Here is a 21,475-nt window from a genome sequence, read left to right as displayed (position 1 = left end):
GGTAACCACGCACACCAAGCACACAGGTGTTGGGAAGTCTCCAACTATGAGCTCAACCCACAGGCACTAGAAAAAGAAGAGTTATGAGTGTTACACGTGTAAAGCTCACACATGAATAATGTCTGTTTGACAGAGATTAAACCCATGAATACCTAAAACATCCTTAGCTTTTAATGTACCTAAAAGTTGTCCCCATTAGGAGATGCCACACTAAAAGAATGACTTGTGACAGTAGCAGACTCTTCTCCTATACACAGGCAAACCTGTAAGAGGCCAACAGAACCACTCTTGCAAAAGGGCTACACACCTACTCCCTACACACTATTAAAACACATTTACATCACCTTGGAAACTTCTTTGAGGGCAGGGGAACAGTCATAGTGCAACTGCAAAGCATCACACATTCATTTGGAAAGGCAAACCATAAGTTCTGACCGCTGCCCAATGTCTAAAAGCTGAGAGTAAAAAAGCAGCAGGAAAGGAGATATCTTTTTTTCAGTCTTATTCTCTGAATTCACGCATATTCGTGCATATTTTACTGACATGTTTGCAGGGTTTTCCAACTGATTACAGATCTAGTGGGAAGAATTTAACCTAGAACCTCAAGACTATCAAAACATGAGCACCTGAACTCAGACTATCAGAGCAGGAAACAAGAAGAAACCTAATATGTGTGTTAATAGATGCTTAATTATTAATGTGCTCACACACAGAGTTTATCAGAAGTGCCAAGGCATTTGAAAGGAAAAGCACTATTCCAAGACCGCTATTTACCAGCAACTCTATCATCACCATATTCTCTAGTTGGTTTTGACTGAATTCAGAGACATCAAGTTAATCCCACAGGACAGTATCATTCACTTTTATAATAGCTACTGACCTTATTTCTGTGTTTGAGCCCTGTTGTAGCGTCATGACTAAATGTGGCAAGCAACAAATCTCACTCTGTCAGCAGCCAGTGCCTGTCCTTTCTCCTTTTAAAGCTTTCATTCATTTCTGCAATTTTTTTAAATTCATGCTGCTTCAAAACAGCTGATCCAGATGGTGGATATTTGGATTTCAACCTTCCCACACGGTGATGTGGCTCAAGAAAATAAAAACTGTTGCTACCTGCTGCTGACCTACTTTAATTTGCTTCCTGCCACACAACAGAATAAAGAACACAGTTCATTGAACTACTCTTTCACACCTTCCCACTGCTATGCAGGAAATATAAAATAAAATTAAGAGAGAAAAGAGAAGCATGATCCAGTGGAGAATAGGGGGGAGCAATTCTCACCTCTATCATAGTCATCTTCCTCTATTGCTTTTTCCTGAAGCCTCTGAAGCCGTAAGATCAAGGATTTTATCTATGCAAAGAAAAAAAGGTTAATTATGAAGAAGCTGCATTTAAAAATATTTAGACTATTAACCTCTACATAATAGCTTACTACATCACTACAATGACCAAATTTTGATAGTTAAGCCCAGTATTTGCTGATTAGCCAGACCTATTTGGAAGTCAGTTGAATTGAAGCTACTTGAGCCAAGCATGGCTTTAGTCCAAACACATACAGGGAATAACAAATGATATTTCTTGAAAAGCAAAGGAGATCATGTGACTGCAGGATATTTTTCACCCTTTGACTAAATCAAAGTAGGATTATTAGAGGATTCTGTCAGCATGACATACACTTCTGTTCACACTGTACTCAACCCTGTGTTCCCGAGCCCACTCCAACAATTTTTTGCCTGAGTTTTGCACAGAATACAAAGTTTCCATATGCAAACCACGTTTTATTCTGTAACTAGAAAGAGAAATGCAGTATGAATATTTTGGAACAGGTACACTCATGTTATGGGTCAGAAGACAGTATTCATATACACCCAATGAAGTTTCATTAAAATACAATTTAGGCTCATCTAAATAATGTTGATGTTTGCATTTACAGCTCACAATGCAAATGCTAGATGAGGAAAAAAGCAGAATGCCAAGAATACCTAAACCACATACAGAGTGCTATCTCACACCCAAAAAGAAAATTCTACCATAATAAAGTTTTATTTCAGAGCTAATGTTTCTCTTTGTTAACATCAAAGAGTGTAAAACTTTAAAGTTCTAAATTTATTAAGAATTTGTAAGGCTAGGTGTACATTCCAAGGCCTTTTCAAGATTTTACTGTAAAAAGAAATTGGTTACAAGGTAGGTTTAGTCCTCTCCTCATTGCCATGCCAGCCATAGCTTAGCATGACTACAGTTACAAGACTGAAATGTGTTTCTCTCTTATTAAATTTATACATAACCGGTACCAAACAAGGCAATATCAGCACTGGAAAAGGTAAGCCTGGAAAAAAAAAGCAGCATATATTCCTAAAGTCCAAAGCCTGAACGTGCTTGGGAAAGCATTTTCTAACACAAGAAAATCCATACTTTAGACATTCTACATTTACAGAATATTTCTCTCCTCCCCGAAACTCTTTCATATTTTATCCCTATAATTAAACTCTAAATTGAATAGAGAAAAATAGGTACAGCCAGTCAACAACTTCATAGAAGCACTCAGTTATTGAGACTACACAATCAACACACAAATTAGACAAGACCTTTAAATTCAGGATAACCCTTCTAAACGTGTTACGTGAAAGGGACTAGTCACAAAAGAACTGTAAAAAATAAAGCCAGAAAAGCATCCAAAAATGGCTGATTAATAATAGCCTATAGGAGGTCCCAGAAGAAAAACAAACAAAAAACATTGTATAAATTCCCATTTCCTCAAGGCTTTATTTTATTTTGGTTTTCACATCCTGAAACTCCAATCTTTTTTCTCTGAGGCTGTTGAGGAACGCATAAGATACTGAAGAGAGGAGCTCTGAATTCTCATCGTAAACTATTTTCTGTATTTTATGCCTGACTTTTGATAGAGCTTTAAAGAACCCTGCAGCAGGAACGATTCAAATGACACTTTTTTTCACGTATATGATGTATAACAACCACCTATACTGCAAGTACAGCTTTGCTGCTGTTTGCAGTGTTTATTCCATCACATGCTACAGCAGCAGGTCATTTAAAATCTGCTTGGGTACCACAGCCCAGGCTCGCCCACGGCAAACTGACTGATGCTGCCACAGTAAAGTGCTTTCTATTTGCAGGCTGGTAAGACATTTCGAGCTCAACTAATAAAAGAGCTGCTTCAGCGGTGGCATGTCCTAAATCTGTACTAAATCATGATCACTTTTTGGTTTTAAGTACAGAGAAAGTATAATTTTAACAATTTCGGTATTATCTCCTTTTCTTGACTACAGTTGCCTTTGTTCCTTTCTGAAAACTTTGAGACTTTCTCATAATCATTACAATAGGAAGGTGCTTCAAATTCAACATACACAACTGGCTAACCAAGGCCAAAGACATCTGAGGGCACAAGTCCCCAGTTCTCCTTTCAGTGAATTAATGAATACAGAAATTAAAGATAGCAATGTTTCATTTGCGCTTATCAAATAAACATACTGAAAAGAAAGAAAAGTAACTTCCTATTTTGATTGTGTTATATATTCCCAAATTTGTAGCAAATAATTTCCTAAAACATCCCAGATCACAGGTGCATTGTCGTTCCAGGCATGAAGCCAAAGAAACTGCTCCATGTCAATGTGTGTGAAGTCTGTAAATAAGAGAACCTAGTTTGAGTTCTACATGCATCCTCTATAGAAAGTATTAGAGAGCATTGCAGGCCCAGGTCAGATGTCACGCAGAAAAAAGCAATAGTAGAAGTTTCTCAACCTTCTGTCTTACCCAGACAGCAGGGCTGTGCTAAGTCTCCCCAGAGCAGGTTGTTTCATCAGGCCTAAAGTCAATACAGTGCATCTCAACAGGTACGTGTCTGAGCTGAGAAGTCACAAGAATCTGAGTTTCTGAAAGGCACTAGTGAGACAATTAAAAAAATCCAACCAACCCAACAGCAAAAACCAAACAAAAAGCCCAGCACACCAGAAAAACCTGACCACCTACTCAGTGCACCTTGAACAAATTAGTGAAATGCATTGTGTCCATATTAATCTCTAGATTACTGCTTCCTGGTTACATAACAAATCTAGTATTTCTTTCCTTTCACCAGGTAAACTCAATTATTTTCCTTCAATGCCCACCCTACCATCCCAAAAACCTCATAACAAAACACAGCTGGTCCTTCTTAAAATTTCCCTACCCTTCTCCCAGAAAGAACACAGTGAATGATTGCCTGTATATGTTGCAGGTATAAATGTGGGTATATACATATATGCAGAAATAAAGACTCCTGACTCACTGCTCACTACTCCTCTGGGATGGAAGGAAAAAAAAAAAAAAAATGTTCAATTCCCAGATGGAGGCAGAGAGGGACTTGACGCCCATTTTTCTTCAAGTGGAGAGAGTACCCATCTATTAAATTACATGCTACTCTCACACAGTTGCCTCACTCCAAGAAATCTCTGGCTAAACTTAAACATTTCCAGTTAAGAAGTTTCACACTGTTAAATCATGATGCTTCAAGAAAAGAGTTATTATCACCCCCAAATTTTGTACTGCATATACTCCAAATGGCAGAAAAAAAAAAGCCACCTATGAAAGAAAATGGTGTTTACTGAATTCAGAAACTGATGTGTGACATTGGAAGTGAGTTTCAGTAGAACATAAAAACAGGGTACTGCAACAACATCACCTTTTTTTTGAAAAACCAAACAAAATCTGTTCTCTCACTTCTTTCATACAGAGCACTACCGTAAAACTTTTTCAGCAAATGCTACAAAAGCCATTAGTATCTGAACTCCAACATAAACTTTGATTTCAGAACTGTAAAAAAAAAATTTTTTTTGAGGGCCAGGGAGAGGAATCAAAAACAAAGTGAGATTACTGACCTTCATTGTACTGCGGTTGCCAAGCAAGCAATCTTGCAGCACTGGTTCATATTTTTTCATCAAAATATCCCAGTTACGGTCATTAACAGTAAAGCTACTTTCATAGCCTGAGGTGACAGAAGAGCCAGCAGATGCTGCATCCAAGGAATCTGTAGAATATGAAAATTTTGCATCTATATCTGAGAGAGAGACAGTCTCACAGTCCTGTAATTCATCAAGTTCGTGGCTCTCATGTTCATGCTCCAAATCCTCACTGGACCTGGAGAAGCAACACAAATCTCCCAAGTTCTCATGAGTTTGTGACATCTCCTCTGGCTTCTGCAGACTTCCTGTGGTTTTGGGATGCAGAACAATCTCAGCTTCTTCAACAGTTGATTTGAGTTCAACATCATTTACTCCAGAGATTGAGTTCAGGGAGAGCTGTATGAAGCTGAAATTTGAACTAAAACTATCTAAACTATTGTGTGCAACAGCAGAATGAGAAATATCATCTCTGTTTTGATATTCACAGTTGTTATTCACTTCTGTCCCATCCAAAGCATACATATTTGGGGGCTTGCTCACATTTGTACTGTGGCTTTTCTGCCCCGTACAGCATACAGCAGAAACATCTCCTTTGCTTGTTGCAGCAGCAGGGTAAGCTGCTGTCACTGTGTTTTCTGACCCTGGACTCTTGCAACACGATAGATTTTTGCAGCATCCCGGCATATTTCCAATAGTGGTCAACGTTGTTACCCCATCAGCAGGAACTACAACACTACTAACCACACTACAGCGCGGGAATTCAAAGTTATTTTGGCATTGTCTGCATAGAGCGCAGTTCTCAAAGTCTCCACAGCCCTGCCTTCCATGTTGGAGCTCTCCTGGTCTGAATGGTTTGCAGGCACCAAGGGACCGAAACTCTATCTGCTGCTGAGCTTCTGGCCTCATGTATCCAGGTCTTTTTGCCAGTTTCTTTTTACGAAGGGAGCCTGCAGGCATTAATTGCTGGTGATCATCTGGAGGGAGAGAAAAAAAAAGTCAGTGAAATGCTTCTGTAGTTTTATAGGCTTAACAATTGTTTCTGAAATTTCAAGCAGCACTCACGGCTTTCCATTTCAGCAAAACAAAGACAACGACCATTCTGCAGATAGAGAACACTGCATGTATTCATTCACTTTCTAAAGAGTTTGCACCTGGTTTTAAGTGAACCCACTAACACAATCTTGTCCATCAGGACACAAACCTGAGTACAATGAATCACATCATCTTCCCTATTCACAATACCACTCTACTTTTTCATTCTCAACTTGCTTAACAGCACATTAAAGTACAGACTTCAATTATCTCTGATTCAGAATGATTGCAGACTTACAAGCACATCTAAGACAGGACTGAATCTACATCCAAAAAAGTGAGAACCATACTCACAAAGAAATTTTGTTCATAACCTCTTGTTGTTTGTGTCCAGTTTCTTATGTCTATAACCATACTTTAATAGTATGAGTAGCAAGTGGTTCAGATTCTGCTTCCAGAACAGATGCAATTCTGTAGCACCCTGTGGTTGCAGGTATCAGTTTAATGAAATATTGTAGAAGTTGTCATTTAGATTTATGGTACTACCTATTGTGCAAAATGTAGAGTTAAAGGAGAAGCTTTCCATGCAGAGCCATCATCCTAGAAAGCTAACGCTTTGTAGCATTACTGACGTATTAATATCATTAAGGAAGGGCCTTTGCTCAGTAACTATTTCCCCACACATACCTTACTTACATAGATGATTGCTGTTTGCAGAGAATAGAAAACAAACAAACAAAAAACCAACCAAAAAAACCCCAAGATAAAAATCACAGTGAACATTAAAAGCAGGACATCAGAATTGATGTCCTGTCTGTGTTTTCTGTTTATTTCTATATACATTATGGGTGAAAGATTACATGGCAACTACTTTCAGTTTCTCATGGATTTACTGCTAGTTAAAAGGTATTCCATTTGTCTGTCCTGACTACAGTAATGGGAATACAAGCTTTGCACTATCATCCATTTTGTAACACGAAAACATATTGACTGGACCTATTTGCCAGAATCACCCTTCAAGGGGATCTGGTGACTGGCTGAATTATGCCCTCTAATCACTGAAACAGAATCAAATTGCCAGAATCTCGGGTATTAGAAATATTCTTATCCCCCACACAGAGCTCTTCCAAGAACACAAGTTTCGGATTTTTTTTCTTTGCATTTAATATTCATCTCTCATCATGACCCTTTGTCAATTTTTACATTGACAGATGTGCACACAATCTAAACTCTCCAGCAACTCCTAACACAGGTCTCATACACACCTCACTACAATGACATCCCATACAAGAATTTAGCATTAGACCTGAAACTTCCCATGAGAATTTTCCCAACATTCATTACATTCTCTCCAAATAACCTTCAACAAAAGCAATTTATACATTTTCCATATACTAGAATAGTGGCACATCTCACCATGAGACTGCAGTTAAACCTCTGTATTCTGCTTCCTATCACCATAAATTAGAATATCCCAGCTGTCTCTTACATTCTCTTTTGTCTGAGGAAAAAAACATCACAGAAATCAGAAGTAAAAAAGGTCACAGAGTCCATCAGCCCGTCTACTATAAAAAGACAGTGAAATGCTGTACTGGCAGTAATTTAATAGAAGTCTTAACAAACAGGAACCACGCTTGGAGCAAGGGAAAAAAATTTCGAACAAAATGTTCTTTAGAATTTAATTCTTTCAGTTTATATACAAAACAACAGCCTAAATTTGACTTCAGCAGAAGAAATCAGTCACGCAGAAAAAAGTAATTCCAGGACTGCATATACTTCCTCACCATTTAAAAAGGCTAGTCACAGGTCTTGTCTGTAAAAATGTAAAAGGTTCTCTGGTTTAATTAAAATCAGTTTAAAAATGATCTCACTAAATCACTATGAATTTCTAAAGCAGACAGATAATTACAGCTCTTTAAATACCAAATTTAAACTAAGCTAATGTAAATAGGGTTTAAATTGGCCAAAGCACTAGATATTAACACCAAGTGAACTGGATGCAATTCTAAATATTATTGGAGCCAAAGGGGTACAATTCCAGTATCCTCATCAAGTTCACACAAAACCCACACATCTCTGCAGTCCTCACAATATTTGCAGGTAACCCTCTAGGCAGGTTTGGCATTTAGCTCTTTTATGGACTCCAGGTCTGTCTCCCAGTGAGTCCAGCAGCACAAGTCGCTCACCTGGACACCAGAACAGACCACTGTCTGAGTTATCCTCAAGATTATACTCCAAGCCACGATCCATCCAGAGGAGGCAGAGTGGACAGAGCTGGGATCAACATGAACATTCACACCTTTGCCCAAAGGATAAGGGAGGGAGGAGTCGGTGGCCACAGCTTGATCCCCAGCTCCATCTACAGAGCACTCACAATGCTCTCAGACATCACAAAACTCAGCTCGGAAGTTACTATGGCTTTGGGCATAGCAATACTGTTTGGGCACTGTTTACACTTCTGCCATGTCCCTTTTCTCAAGATCAGAATGATTTCAGTTGTTTATCATCACATATCTGAAATATAGTTACAGAGACTTTGTTTCTCTGCATAGCCTTTCAACCATAGCTTGCTGTGTCTGCACATCAGATACAGAAACTACACTGAACCAATTCAGCTATCTTGTTAAATAAAGACAGGTCGCAAATTTGTCTTATAATTCTCTCAATTTCAAGAACATCAAATAACATTTGGCAATTAACTACAAGACTATCAGAATGGAAACAACTGAAGGTAATTTTTAAATCCTACATTATAGTGTGTCGTGCATTATATCAGACGCGCATTTAGAAAAAGAGTAAAGTCCCAAATGGAAGAGCCTTTCGATTGTAATATTACAAATCAACTTCTTTAAAAAAATATATTTTACAATCTTGGAAGATGATGCAACATATATTCTAATGGCAAGTATGTGCAACTTACTTCAAATTATGAAAGCCCAGAAATAATCATAACAGCTCTTTCACTACAGCAATCTTTCCTGATGACCGATATTTCATAAAAGCTAACAGTTCACATCCAGAGCAGAGGGAAAAAGAAAATAGTCTATTGTCATAAAGCAATGTTGTTCACATCTTAGTTCACACCAGTGAGATGAAAGAGGGAGAGGTGAAGCGAGAAAGAGAGGAAGAGCATTTCCCACTGATGAAAAGAGCACATTCTCTTGTAGCCAGTCTGATGCTAAAGAACAGCGATCATCTAATTTATTTTAGATCATCAGTCTCTGTTTTCAGCCACAAAAGCGGCATTTCAGGTTTTTGATCAAAAGCTCTAGTAGCATCTGTGGATAGAAAAGTGTAACACCTTACATTTTTGTTAAGTAGACTAGAATTTTACAGATCAGTACAGAAACTCTGAAGCAATCGCCTCCTCACTCCAGCCTTAAGCATGTAATGCAAAAGGCTTGGAAGCTCATCAAGTCCTTTCTGAAAGTAAGTGAGAAATTATATATGCAGTTTTAAAGATAGCTTGACTATCTGAATACACGTATATTACACACAACTGATTTTTATTAGAATAACAAATTCACCTTCACAGCATTTGTGGGTGGTAACCGTGGTGAGGAAGAAAAGGTATTTAGTCATATTCAAAGCCAACTATCAAAGTACTGCTCCAAGCAATTTCTGTAGTGCTTTTTATGTTAAGGAAGCCTTAAACACCTGCATTAAACTGTACACAAACAAAGTAAGTGAGATGAAAATATTTATTATTTACAAACATACACAAATGTTTAACCTATCAGGAACAGAAAGGAACTATTCTGAAGGATTAATCAATCTGACATGACAATAACTATTACTGTTCAGTTCCTAAGTCATAGAAATACATAAAATGTTGCAGGTTCCTAATCAGTTACAGTTTGACTCATTTGCTGAGTTTCAAAGATACCACTAAATATTCAAAATAAGATGGCACTGATCCCAACATAGCCTCTGTTAAAAGAGGCTCTGTTACAGAAGTCCCAAGCAAAAAAAGCCAGGAAAGCCCAAGACCTTTGCAATAAAAACATTAGTGTAATCCTGTTGCAGACACTCCTCATACTTCTCCTTCTCCAGCTGTTATTACATCTCACTTCCCAAATTCATCTGTGGTTGATGAGCCTCAACCCAAATCACTCTCTAAACCTCCTTACACAACTCACTGATACATTTCAACGAACCCACGGATATCAATCAACCTTGGCCAGCTAGAACTGCCAAACTCACGTAACTCGCTGCCTAACAACAGTTTTCAGGCTCCCAAGTCATCAATTACCCTACACCAAGCTAATCAATCCATCCTGTCAACCATCTGATGGACAACAAAACACCCGGGGGGGACAACACAAGTAGGTCTGGAAAAAAAAGCCAGCACCAGCACTGGGTGCCTTTGGCACAGAAGGCACTTCCCCACAAATATCCAGCCCAATTTTTTCCAAACCTTTAAGTATAATTTTCTTTAACTTCTAGTTAACTAACTGAGAATAATTTATGCACTTTTCAAAGAGGCAGATGGACACAGAAGTTGCAAGCCTACAGAGAATATTCACAATAGAAAAATCAATGCTTATTTCAGGAGTTGGGGGGTGTAGTTATAAGTTTTGTTGTTCTTCATGGAGAAAAAACCTTTTGTTCCCTGTTTCAATGCAAAATTCTGTAGAGGCAGCCCATGCAAACATCTGAAGTGGAGAGAACATCCCGTTCTTTCAGTCAAGATCTGACAACAGCTTTAAATATTATGTAAAAATAGAGGGGCAAGGATATTGCATAGAAACTGAAGTTTGCTTAGGTCATAAATTAATTTGCAAACAACACTTAATGGGTTTGCAGTCATATCATATCCCATAAAAGTATTTCACCAAACATGCGTGAAACTACGAAATTAGTACACAGCAGTTCTTTTCAAGAATGGTCTATTTAACACAACACACTTCTCTTTCATCACTCTGTCTACAGAGTGACAGCATGGATTCCCACTACTTCTGCTCAGTCAGATCATCTACAGCAAGACTCTAATATAAAACTCATCGGGGGGGTGAGAGGGGAGGGAAGAATTAAAAAAGAAAAAAAAAAAAAGTGAAGTGTGAGAGCACATTGACAGCAGTCAATTCCTAATTCAAGCACAGTTTGAGTGCTCCAGCTTGGAGATTTGAATTTTTAATTTCACCAAGAGAGTGGGTTCCAAATTAAGCATCTGATGCACAGTCAGTCTGAAACCAGAATTGAGTTTACAGAAATAGAAAGTAATTTTCTCTTAACAGCTCAGTAGTGATCACATATAATGAAAATAAAACAACGTGGCAGTTCCTATATCGCCAAGGGTGAGGAGTCCAAATTCTTTTAGCTTTACAATTTAATATCAAAGTCCTAGGACAAATGCCCTTCCTTTGCCTGATGAACGAGGTTCACCTTACGGGCTGTCAGATGCAATGCCCATGAGGCCTAGGCAACAATGGAGACGGAACAGAGCTGCAGACACAAGGAAACCTGAGCACTAGCTTCCCACAGATAGCATGCTACCCCAGGACACAGCTTAAATACAAGCTACTGTAAAAGCCAGGCATGAACACAAACTGCAGTTGCAGCTAGCTATGCACAGGACACAAGGCCAACCTGTAGCTAGAAGGAAGGCAAAACAAGTGGTGCTGGTCCCTCACCCTGCTCCCCTGAAATTAAAATCTCAGGGCTTCACATGAAGCCCTGCAACTCTTTATGCTCCAAAAAAATTTCTGTATTCAGGTATTCTTTGCAGCAGCAACTGTGTGGACTGTACTTTTACCAGCTGACAATAAATTGACACTCCAAGTGGCAAGATGAAATTCTCAGCTGAACCCACGAGGCACAGACTGCAACACTGCTCTCCCATCCTCAACAGCGACACAAGTGACTTCAGTTAACACAAGTCCTTGCTAAATGCCAAGAGATTACTCAGCATCATCATCAGCCTGCAGATGCTATAACCTGCGAGGGGTCAACCTTTGTGCTCCAGCAAGCAGACTGCAGCTCCCTTGGAGACCTTCACTGCTAAGCAGGAAAGACACACACAATATCCCTCTTGAGACCTTTGCTGAGAGTACGGCTTGACCTTTACAACCCTTACCCATGCCTGTAGACAGACAAAAGAGAAGTTGGAAGTTTGTTTTATTGGGCCTGGGAGCACAAAAGTGAGCCCATCAGCTATATCCTTTTCCTCTAGCATGGAGGAGAAAAGTAGACTGTTCAGAAAATTCTGAAATTATCTATGAACAAGCTTTGGAAGAATTACTATAGCAGATATTGCTGCAACTGCAGGAGAACGCTAACCGCAGGCAAGAACACCTCTCTTCTAGCAGAAGTCACTGGTCCTTCTAAATACAGTGCGACAGAAGTCACTCTCCCTAGAGCAAGTCAGATATCTTAAAAAGAATTAAAAAAAAAAATTAACATTCCAAGAATAGGGTTTCTCTCTAGAAGGCAATGGCATTGAATTACAGAATTTAGCACACATGGCAGCACAGAGAGACAATGGCAATTAATACAGAGGATGAGAAGACCTCAAGAAATTGTTACAGAGCACTCAAAGAAGGCACCCACCAGTGCTAGACAGCTAGCTGTCCATACCTTCCCAGGTGTGAGCCCTGGCATTAGAGGCCAAACTTGGTATTTCCAAACCACATCGCCAGGTACTGCAGGAACACCGATTCGAGCAACTGCTTACTCAGCTCCAGGCAGGAGCTGAGAGTTACCCCCTGCACCTCACACCATGACTGCAGACTAAAGACTCAACAGGACCAAAGCACGTTCATGCACAATCAAAAGCCATTCGACTTCCACTTGAAGCAGACAAGGATCAGGGGATACAGTCAAGCAGCAGCCAGTCAGACTCTAGACTGAGTGAGGACATCACCAACACCAACAGATTTACTTTGACTGTCACTTTACTAATTTTTGTCTCCATCCCAACACTGCACACGCTTTTCACCGCTCCCATCACACCCTGCCTTCTTTTACACCAACTTCCATTTCAATCCTTGCTCCCCAGTTACTTCTCTCAACCCAAGCGCTCATTTCTCTTCAAGTGAAAAAGAGAGTTGATCCAGAAATCATTCCATTTGCTGCCCTGGATCTTTGAGCAAACTCTGTATATGTCACACTTCACAGCCTAGAGCGACAATAAAGCTTCCAAACAATGTTCAAAGCCACAGAGAGATACCCTCTTTTCCAATATCATTCCTCAATACCATTTCTCTGGTCCTTTCCAGTTTACTCTTTTTGTGATGACCCCAACATGCACAAGCCTCCCTTCATGCCCCCCTTGACAGCATTTCTCTCACAACAGCAAACAAGCATGCCTCAACTTACCTCCAAAAATCCTCTTCCTATGAGCATCCAGGCCCTCCAGCTCCTCAGACAACCCCATCCCTTCCTAGATGGATAGCCTTCCTACTCCACACTTCCCATCAGCAGGGCTCAGAAGTTTCTAGGCTTCCCTAGGTGCATTTAAAAGGAACCCAACCCCACTTCAGCTGTGTTCACCCATTTCATCGCCTCCCTCCAGGTGCTCAGCCTTTTAGCTACCAGGACTTCAGCCAGTTCTCAGGGCTCCTTTTACCTCTTTCACAGCACACACAAGAGTTTGTATGACAATCTAAACCAAACCTCACTCTAAAGGCACACTGACTCCATTCATCCCCTTTGAGATCATCTCAATAAAAACACTCTTGAAAGAGCTTCTTTCCCATGACTGTAAATCACTGCTATTCATGCCTAGGAAATCAAGACAATTACCTGCCACGATTTACTCTGACAGTCTCCCTGGGCTAACATATATTACCTAATAATACAGGCTACACTTCACTTATTAACAAATGTCTATGCTGCTCAACAAAAGCACACGCTTTTGCCATACTTTTTTTTAACATATTTCTGTCACATGCTATTTGTAATTCACTAAAGTACTACAACCTACGTACAAAGTCACAGGATCTGCCACCTCTCACTGAACCTTACCTGTCTGCTTTTGTTACCCAGGTCCATTAAAGTGTAGTATTAGCCTTTAAGGAAATTGTACCCTTATAAGAGATAGCTTGCAGATGTTTCTTGGGTGCCAAGGACTCTGTGTGATATTGTAATGAAGCAGTCTTCAGCAAAATACTTCAAGTTAAAAAAAATAATGAGAAGTACACTCAAAAAACAGACTGGCCTTTCAAAAATATTCTGTGTATTAAAAGAATAAGCCAATGAAGCAGTTTTTCAGGTCACCATATTCCAGATCCAGCTTAGCATTTTAAGTGGATAAAAAAGGTGCATATTGTACCATATGGTGTTAAACATGCACACCTGAATAGATCTACTTCAGTAACAAAAAGCTTGGCAGAGGAAAACGTTGAGTGTCATTCAAACTATTTTCCAGAATAAATATAGATGGTTAACTCGTTATTTTCAATCCTTCTTTTCATTTTTTTTTTAATTTATCACTTGCTTTAGAAAACCTGAATTCTGAATCCAGGATTAGCAGGATCCTGTGCAAGGTAGCTCGCATCTGCCTATCCCTTTCAGGTATATGGGACAGCTACACGGGTACTACTAGTGCAGTAGCAGCAGCAGGTTTCTTCCCCTGCTTCTTTCAGGTTTACACATAAATACTCCTGACAAGTATTACTATTAAGAAGTAGCAGGCAGAACTGCTGCAGCTGCCTTTCAAGGAAAGCAATGCATTTTCAGAGACATTTGATCCCATCAGTTCTGAGGTACAGCAGTGGTCTGATGCACTGCTTTGTGGTTAGAGCGGGCCATGTGAGAAGCTACACATGCCCGTGACAGAAAAATTACTAAAACAGGACTCCTGAAAGGCAGCTAGAAAACAAGTATTTTTGCTATCAGAATACACCTAAGGCTTTGTACCTTTAGAACTCCTGCCTTCATGGAATAGATTGGAGATGTAAAGGTAGCACTTAGAAGGAATTTTATCTTTATATTATCTAAACTATCAAACCTTAGAGACACAGGTTCCCCCTGAGGCAGACCCTGCAATAATGCCATCCTGTCCAGTGAATTTTTACTTGAAACTTCGGGTTTAACTCACATTTTCACCAGAAATTTGAAGCAAATGTAAATATCATATTTAGATGACTCCTTAACTTATCTGTAATGACTTGAACCTGTCTACACTTGTGTACTCCAAATTGAAACAAGTCTATACTAATCCACAGATCTGAGACTGGAAAATATATTTATAAATTATCTGTGTCAAGGAAGTCCACTAAGACAGTCCAGAAACATAAGTAGTTAATTGACAGGCTCCTCTCATTTCTGAGTGAAACAGTGCTACCTTTATGCTGGAAGCCTTTTAAATTTTCTCCTGACTAGCGGAAAACTCACGGTATTTTGAACAAACTTGCAAAAGTTTCACAATCTAGAAAGTGTCCTCTCTTTCCAAACCTCTGTGAGCAGGAACACCTTGCATGACTAGCCTTACAGAAACAAAGAGATGACAATAAAACTATAAGAGATACTAAAAAGACATGTTTTCATTTCTGTACAATAAAAGTGTCATAGTGCTTTATTGAACAAAAACATATGAAATGTCTTGAACTTAAATTACCTTAAAGTCTGAGTCATAAGCAAGGACTCTGCATCAGAGAGAGCGCCATGAAGGCAGAAATAAAAACATCTTTGAGGTTAGAATGCCCTCTTTGGGTATAAAGAGATATTTGCAGCAATGGTAAATTTCATTAAGTGTAATACTATTTTCTGCTATAGAAAGGAAAGCAAATCAAAGAATGCCAAGTGTGCTACTCTTAGGCTTCTAAAGATGTTAGAAATGACCCTCTAATTACCCTCTACTAGTAACAATTTTCTGAAGATATTACATACCAGTAGAGAAGATGACAGCAAGCCATACACAGCAGTGCACAGAGATAGGCCAAGCAAGAGATGGGCATAACAAAACAAAAAATATTCCAACCGGATACTAAGAAAAACTTTTTCATCCTGAGAGCAGCCAAGAAGTAGAGCAGGTTGCAGTCTCCTTGGAGCTTTTAAGGGACCAACAGGATAAAGCCCTGAGCAACCTGACACAACCTCAAAGTCAGTCCTGCTTTGAACAGGGAATTGGACCAGAGACCATCTGAAGCTCCCTCCAGCCCAAACTATCCCATTATACCTCTAAGATTTAAATATATATGTCAGGATTTCAGTATTCCACCAGTTAACTATACACAGAACAAAAGTTCAAGAGTTTCATTTGTGAAGATGCATCCAACCTTGCAAGAAAGCAACTTACCTGATTTAACTCCACAAAGGAGTCACAAGTAAATTTGCAAACAATAGTTCTGTCACATCCTGGAAGCTGAGAACAGCTGACTTTCAATGACTAAAGTTCAGAATAAAGTTCAGTACTAGAAATACACAAGTTCTCTAACAGTATTTAAGCATCCATCATGCACACACACGCACACACACAAAAGAAATCACAAGCTTTGGTGACGGTCAGGGCCTTAAGCAAGGCAGACCCAATAAGGCATAAGAACATAGGAACTCCAATTGTTCCACAGCAGAAGGCCTTTAGTAGTTAGCTGGTGATTTAACAACGCTCCTGAGCATCACTTAGATGTCACTTTGATCTACTGCAGTTATTTCACAAAATGCTTATTATTGAGGCTTTTTTATTGACTGTAACAAATATTGGAGAGCATTTCTCTCAAGGCATTATTTGGTTTACTACATTAAAAATTATCTGGATACCTTTTCCTAGGCTGCTTGCCAACTGGAGGAGAAGATGGAGCCATCTGTGAGAGCAGAACTCTCTGAAGACACTTGCCTTTCAAAAACATAATCCCTTAAATGGTTCCAAGGGCATTACACACACAGAAAAATCTAACATCACGTCTGAACAGCTGCAACAAAACCCGCCTCTCACACAAATTTCTTGGAAAGGCAAGGAGGAAGACTACCTCTGCCCAGGGAATACTGCCACTACCCTATCCAGCCCATGAAGTCTGATTATGACATGAACAGGGAAAAAGTCAAACCTGAACAGTCTGCCACACAGCTGTATCAGGCAGCCATGAGTGTAACAGAAGTGTATATGTTCTCTATAACTGAACTAAGTAGCAAATACAGCTATTTCCATATCTCCTCTTCTCTTTCTTGGTTTGGTTTTTGAGGGATTTCTGGGGCTGGGCTTATTCTTCTTCCACTACTAAGCAATGCTGGTGCTCAAAATACATACACAGGCTGCTACCCAGAATTCCTAATTGTCCTCTGCACTGTCTTTAGCTGGTCTGTTCGATTTTGATTATTATTGCCTACTTGCTCCCTGCATTGTAATCCTCCTTTCAAAAAGTCCTCTCATATTTTATACCATGATTTTCAAGTCATTAGAGATCACTTGTACTTCTCATGGCTCATACTGAACAGTCACACTTGGCCTCTCAGCATTAAAACCACAGCCAATTTAAACTTGCTAAGGCCACACATAATGCCTAGGCTTCCAACTTTATGGCCAGGCAAAGCACACAGAGTTTCACTAAGGGCAGCACACAAAGCAGTAATGTAAGAAGTATGAGTGCATCCAGATTCAGGAGAAAGGTCTGTACTCTCATCAAAAAATTCAGTGCCACACCAAACTCACCAGAAGCACAACAAAAGGGTTGCTACACACCGTCACTAGTCATAACAAAGCTACATTATTTTAATATTATATGAAATTAATTCAGAAAGAGAATGGCATGAATATACAGACTCATCAACCCAAAGATGGGAAACCTTACTAACTGCACTCTAAAGGATAAACAGAAGGCCCTAAAGAACAACAGAGCAAGTCAGTAGGTTTCACAAAGGGCAATCAGAATTGTTATGGATTGTTCTTCCCAAAACAGCAACACTAGCTCTCAGTGCTACCTCATACAGAAAAACTTGGTAACAAACGTACTTCTGAAAAACTATACACCGTAACTATATTCAAGGTGGGCAGAAAACACCTCCTTGGCTAACATGAAATGGTTCCTAACTTGACCCTAGAACAGATGACCCCATGGAAAATTCTGTCATTGGCAAAAGCTGGCACCATAGCAGGAAAATTCTCAATCTGCTAAAAAAAACAAATACCTTATCACTATTGCTTGCTGCATACAAAGAAAAGTGGAAGCTGATCTTTTCTGACTTTACAGCAATCCAAGACCCCCTGGCAAAACTGGATTTTCCCATCTTCATTCTTCTCACAGGAAGCAGACATCCAGCTCTGGTGCACCGCTCAGAGGGAATTATTAAGTGAAACAGCTCTTCTCATAGCCAAGTCTGTACGAGATCCCAGCAGACCACATGCATGGAAACACTATAGCAGCTGTCTCTCCATGACCATGTTCAGGTTCCCCCGGGAAAAGGGAAACACAATACCTGTTGATTATTAACTAGTTTGGGAGCAAAAACACACAGAAAATCAGCTGCTCTGATGCTGCACTCGAGGCAACAGTGACCAGGCCCTTCTCACACAATTTCAGTGAGGGTCTCCTCAAGATTTTCACAGCTCTAAGCAAATAAAAATGTACTCCCCTAAAGAAGGGCTCTGGCAGAAAGAGAGCAAGTTTTCAGCATAGTGCCCTGGCAAAACAGTGCTGCCCCACTGCAGTGGCAGCATAGCCTGGGACCATCCAGGGTATCTGAGAGCATCCAATGCTCCTGAGATTCCACACCACTGCTGAAGCAGAGATACCTGCACCCTATCCGCATCTGGGGTCCCACTGGGGACATCGCAACAAAAAAGATGTTAACGTTAAGGAAGTCTTACTACAGCAATATAAATAATCACCAAACTCAGCAGGTGTTTGTCACATTCTCCCAAGATTGGCGTACCTATGGCTCTGCAAGAGCAGAGCTAGGAATGCAACACAGCCACAGCTCAGCCTGAGCTATTACTGCAAATACTGACAGGTACTCACAAAACGGGAACAGCCAGGCCCCAGCAAATGGCTGTGCTGCCCATTTCTCTCCATCATCTGGGTCTCCATGGGCCTTCAGCAACAGGAAGCACCTGGAACTTAGACCAGCACAGTGAAATTCAATCTCATCCCTGCCTCAGTTACCATCCTTGTCCAAAATCCTAACAGGGAATGGAAAGCTCTTGTTCCCAAAGCCATGCTCTCCCACAAGAGGAGAAAACTAATTTGATATGATCAGCTTGGCCTTTGCAACAAAGAGTCAGATACTTTACGGAGCTGAGACTGCCTGGATTTACCACACTGAACTGGCTTGGTGATGTTCCTTCCTTGGAACCTCACGGTGTTTCCCTGAAGTAAGGCATTTATGTGTGTGGGAAAGGGGAACAACCAGACCACAAGCATTAGGAACATAAAGGAAAACCCTGTGGCTATAAGCATTTGGTCTTGCAAGTAGTCTCTCCTAGGCACCATTCCAGGTGCCTGCATATCTACAGGAGTGATAACCCATAAGACTAAGCTGGTATGTCAGTGGAAAGGATGCTTACCAACATGTCATTAAAGACCGGTAGCAAAATACTTTAAGTATCCCACTAAAACGGCATGAAAGCAGTTTACTAGCATAAAAACACTATTCTTCCCCTTCCCAATCTCTCTGGAGACTTTATGGCTTTCCAAAAACAAAACAAAGAGACCCTAAGAATGGTCTCCTTCAATGCTCAAAACATATTTTTCAGACCTAAAAGCCTGACTGGTGATTTAAACTCAAAGTGCTGTCAGATAGATGAGCTGAGCTAGGGACTAAGCTGCTCACCCCATTAATCAGCAAAGTCATGAAGCCATTGACAAACTTCATTATCTACAGACACATTGAAAACATCACTATCATTCGATTCTAATTTTCCATTATTATTCACAATTAAGCAGGGTCTTGAGAAGCTACACCAATGCCACAGCTACTAACCCTTCCGTTCCTGTTTAGTTTTGGAATGCTCTCTTGACTTTTCTCTACAGGTTGCCTTAAAGTTTTCCTACTAAGAGATTTTCCTCTGTAATGGTTTCCTGCCCAATTGACCTCTCAGCCCAGCAAAGCAAAACTTTCAACAAGAGCACACTAAACCCCTTCAAACAACCAGCTCTTCAGCCACTGCAGAGAAAAAGGAAAGTTCACACACATGACATTCATTCTGCTCCTTTTTTCAAGGAGTCGCTTTTCCCATAGAGCTCTTTTTTAATGGGATTTTATAATCTCATTAAATTTTGCTACAAAATATATCTTTTTTTTTTTTAAATAATCTGAGCATACATACAGTGTGTTTAGCAAATTTCTGTTCATTTGTACTTCTGGCTTGGTTACTGTTTCATTCAATCCATAAATAGAGGTAATGCATGCAACTTTTAAACTAAAGCACTAAGCACTACGAAGAAAATGCATTTTCCACTTCCCATCCCTAATTCTGAGTACACCACTGTTTATGTAGTAAATATTTACTTTTCATGGTAAAATCTAATTTAGGTGAGGTTTTTTTTACACTTGTCACTGTTACAAATAAACAGAGTGACAGAAGGCAAAAAGAGCAGAGTAACTAGACAATTTACCCTGACATCAGGGTCACACAACTAACACACATATTTGCAAGGCAGCAAGAGGGGAACGGAGGAGGGGGTGAGAAAGAAGAGAAAGTGCCATCAATCATACTCATTAGACAGCAAGGCCCAATTAGAAATTTATCACACAGAGATAATAAGAGCTGTCCTGGAAGGAAGCGTGGCTGTAAGATGAAGGAGGGTCTGAAACAGAGCAAGCAGCATTTTACAGTACATACAAAGGGGCAGCAGAATCCAAATTCTGCATGTCCCAAAGGAATCACACCGAACAAAGAAACCCTACTTGAGGCAAGCACATGATCTCACCCCTCTGCCTGCAGACTTCAGATTACTCATTAAGCCACTTCACATTCTCAGCATCAATAAACAGGAGAGCAACTCTATGTCAATTGCTAATTCAATTTCCACACAGAAGACTGATGTTTAACAAACAAAGTATGTCCATAGCAGATCTCAGCTTCCACAGCAGCAGGCTTGATAAAGAAACATCTCTCCCTGAAAGCATTTTTCAGATGAGCTGTTAATGGAATCTGTGCCTATATACTAAAGAAGAAGAAAGAAAAATGTGTTAAATAATGTTAATGTTATACAGAATTAAGGAAACACCTTCAAATAAGGATACTACCATGCTTAACATAGGCACAGCAGCCTTCTTCAGTGCCAGAGGGCCAAGTTTTATCTCGTGTGACTGTTGATTTACAAAAGGCACGTTCATTCCGAACACATAAGGGTTTTTCAGCAGTTTTCCTTCAAGAATATTGAATACTATTACAACATATCCTGGGTTCAATCCTAATCTAAGCGACACAGCATGAAAGGACTGCTTTCTGGAAAAAGACACAAGATGGTAAGGATGAACTTGGAAATCACTATGGCAACTCTGCAGGTTCCTTTCTGTTCACCTTGGAGGCCAATACTCCAAAGGAGGTAAGGAAACCCCTTTCCACAGGAGTCATTAATATGCATTATGGCCAAAACCAGAAAAGGTCACAGCCTGTCTCTGCTCAATTAGAAAGACAATTCGCTCAAAGAAACACAATACTAAAATGGGG

General features: G+C 39.9%; 1 protein-coding gene across 1 annotated transcript in view; it reads right to left on the bottom strand.

Moving 5' to 3' along the window:
* Positions 1 to 1,223: 1,223 nt before the first annotated feature.
* DISC1 (DISC1 scaffold protein) overlaps positions 1,224 to 21,475 on the bottom strand; it is a 22,445-nt gene continuing 2,193 nt past the window's right edge. The window contains exons 2-3 of the mRNA XM_027897725.1: positions 4,867 to 5,864; positions 1,224 to 1,349 (exon numbers count right to left, since the gene is read on the bottom strand). Coding sequence (XP_027753526.1) covers positions 1,224 to 1,349; positions 4,867 to 5,864 — 1,124 coding nt within the window. The remainder of the gene's footprint in view (positions 1,350 to 4,866; positions 5,865 to 21,475) is intronic.

The sequence above is a fragment of the Empidonax traillii genome, unplaced genomic scaffold (assembly GCF_003031625.1).
Source record: "Empidonax traillii isolate 1590-97213 ecotype Southwest subspecies unplaced genomic scaffold, ASM303162v1 scaffold556:size416722, whole genome shotgun sequence".
Classification (NCBI taxonomy): domain Eukaryota; kingdom Metazoa; phylum Chordata; class Aves; order Passeriformes; family Tyrannidae; genus Empidonax; species Empidonax traillii.
This window is presented reverse-complemented; position numbering and strand designations above follow the sequence as displayed.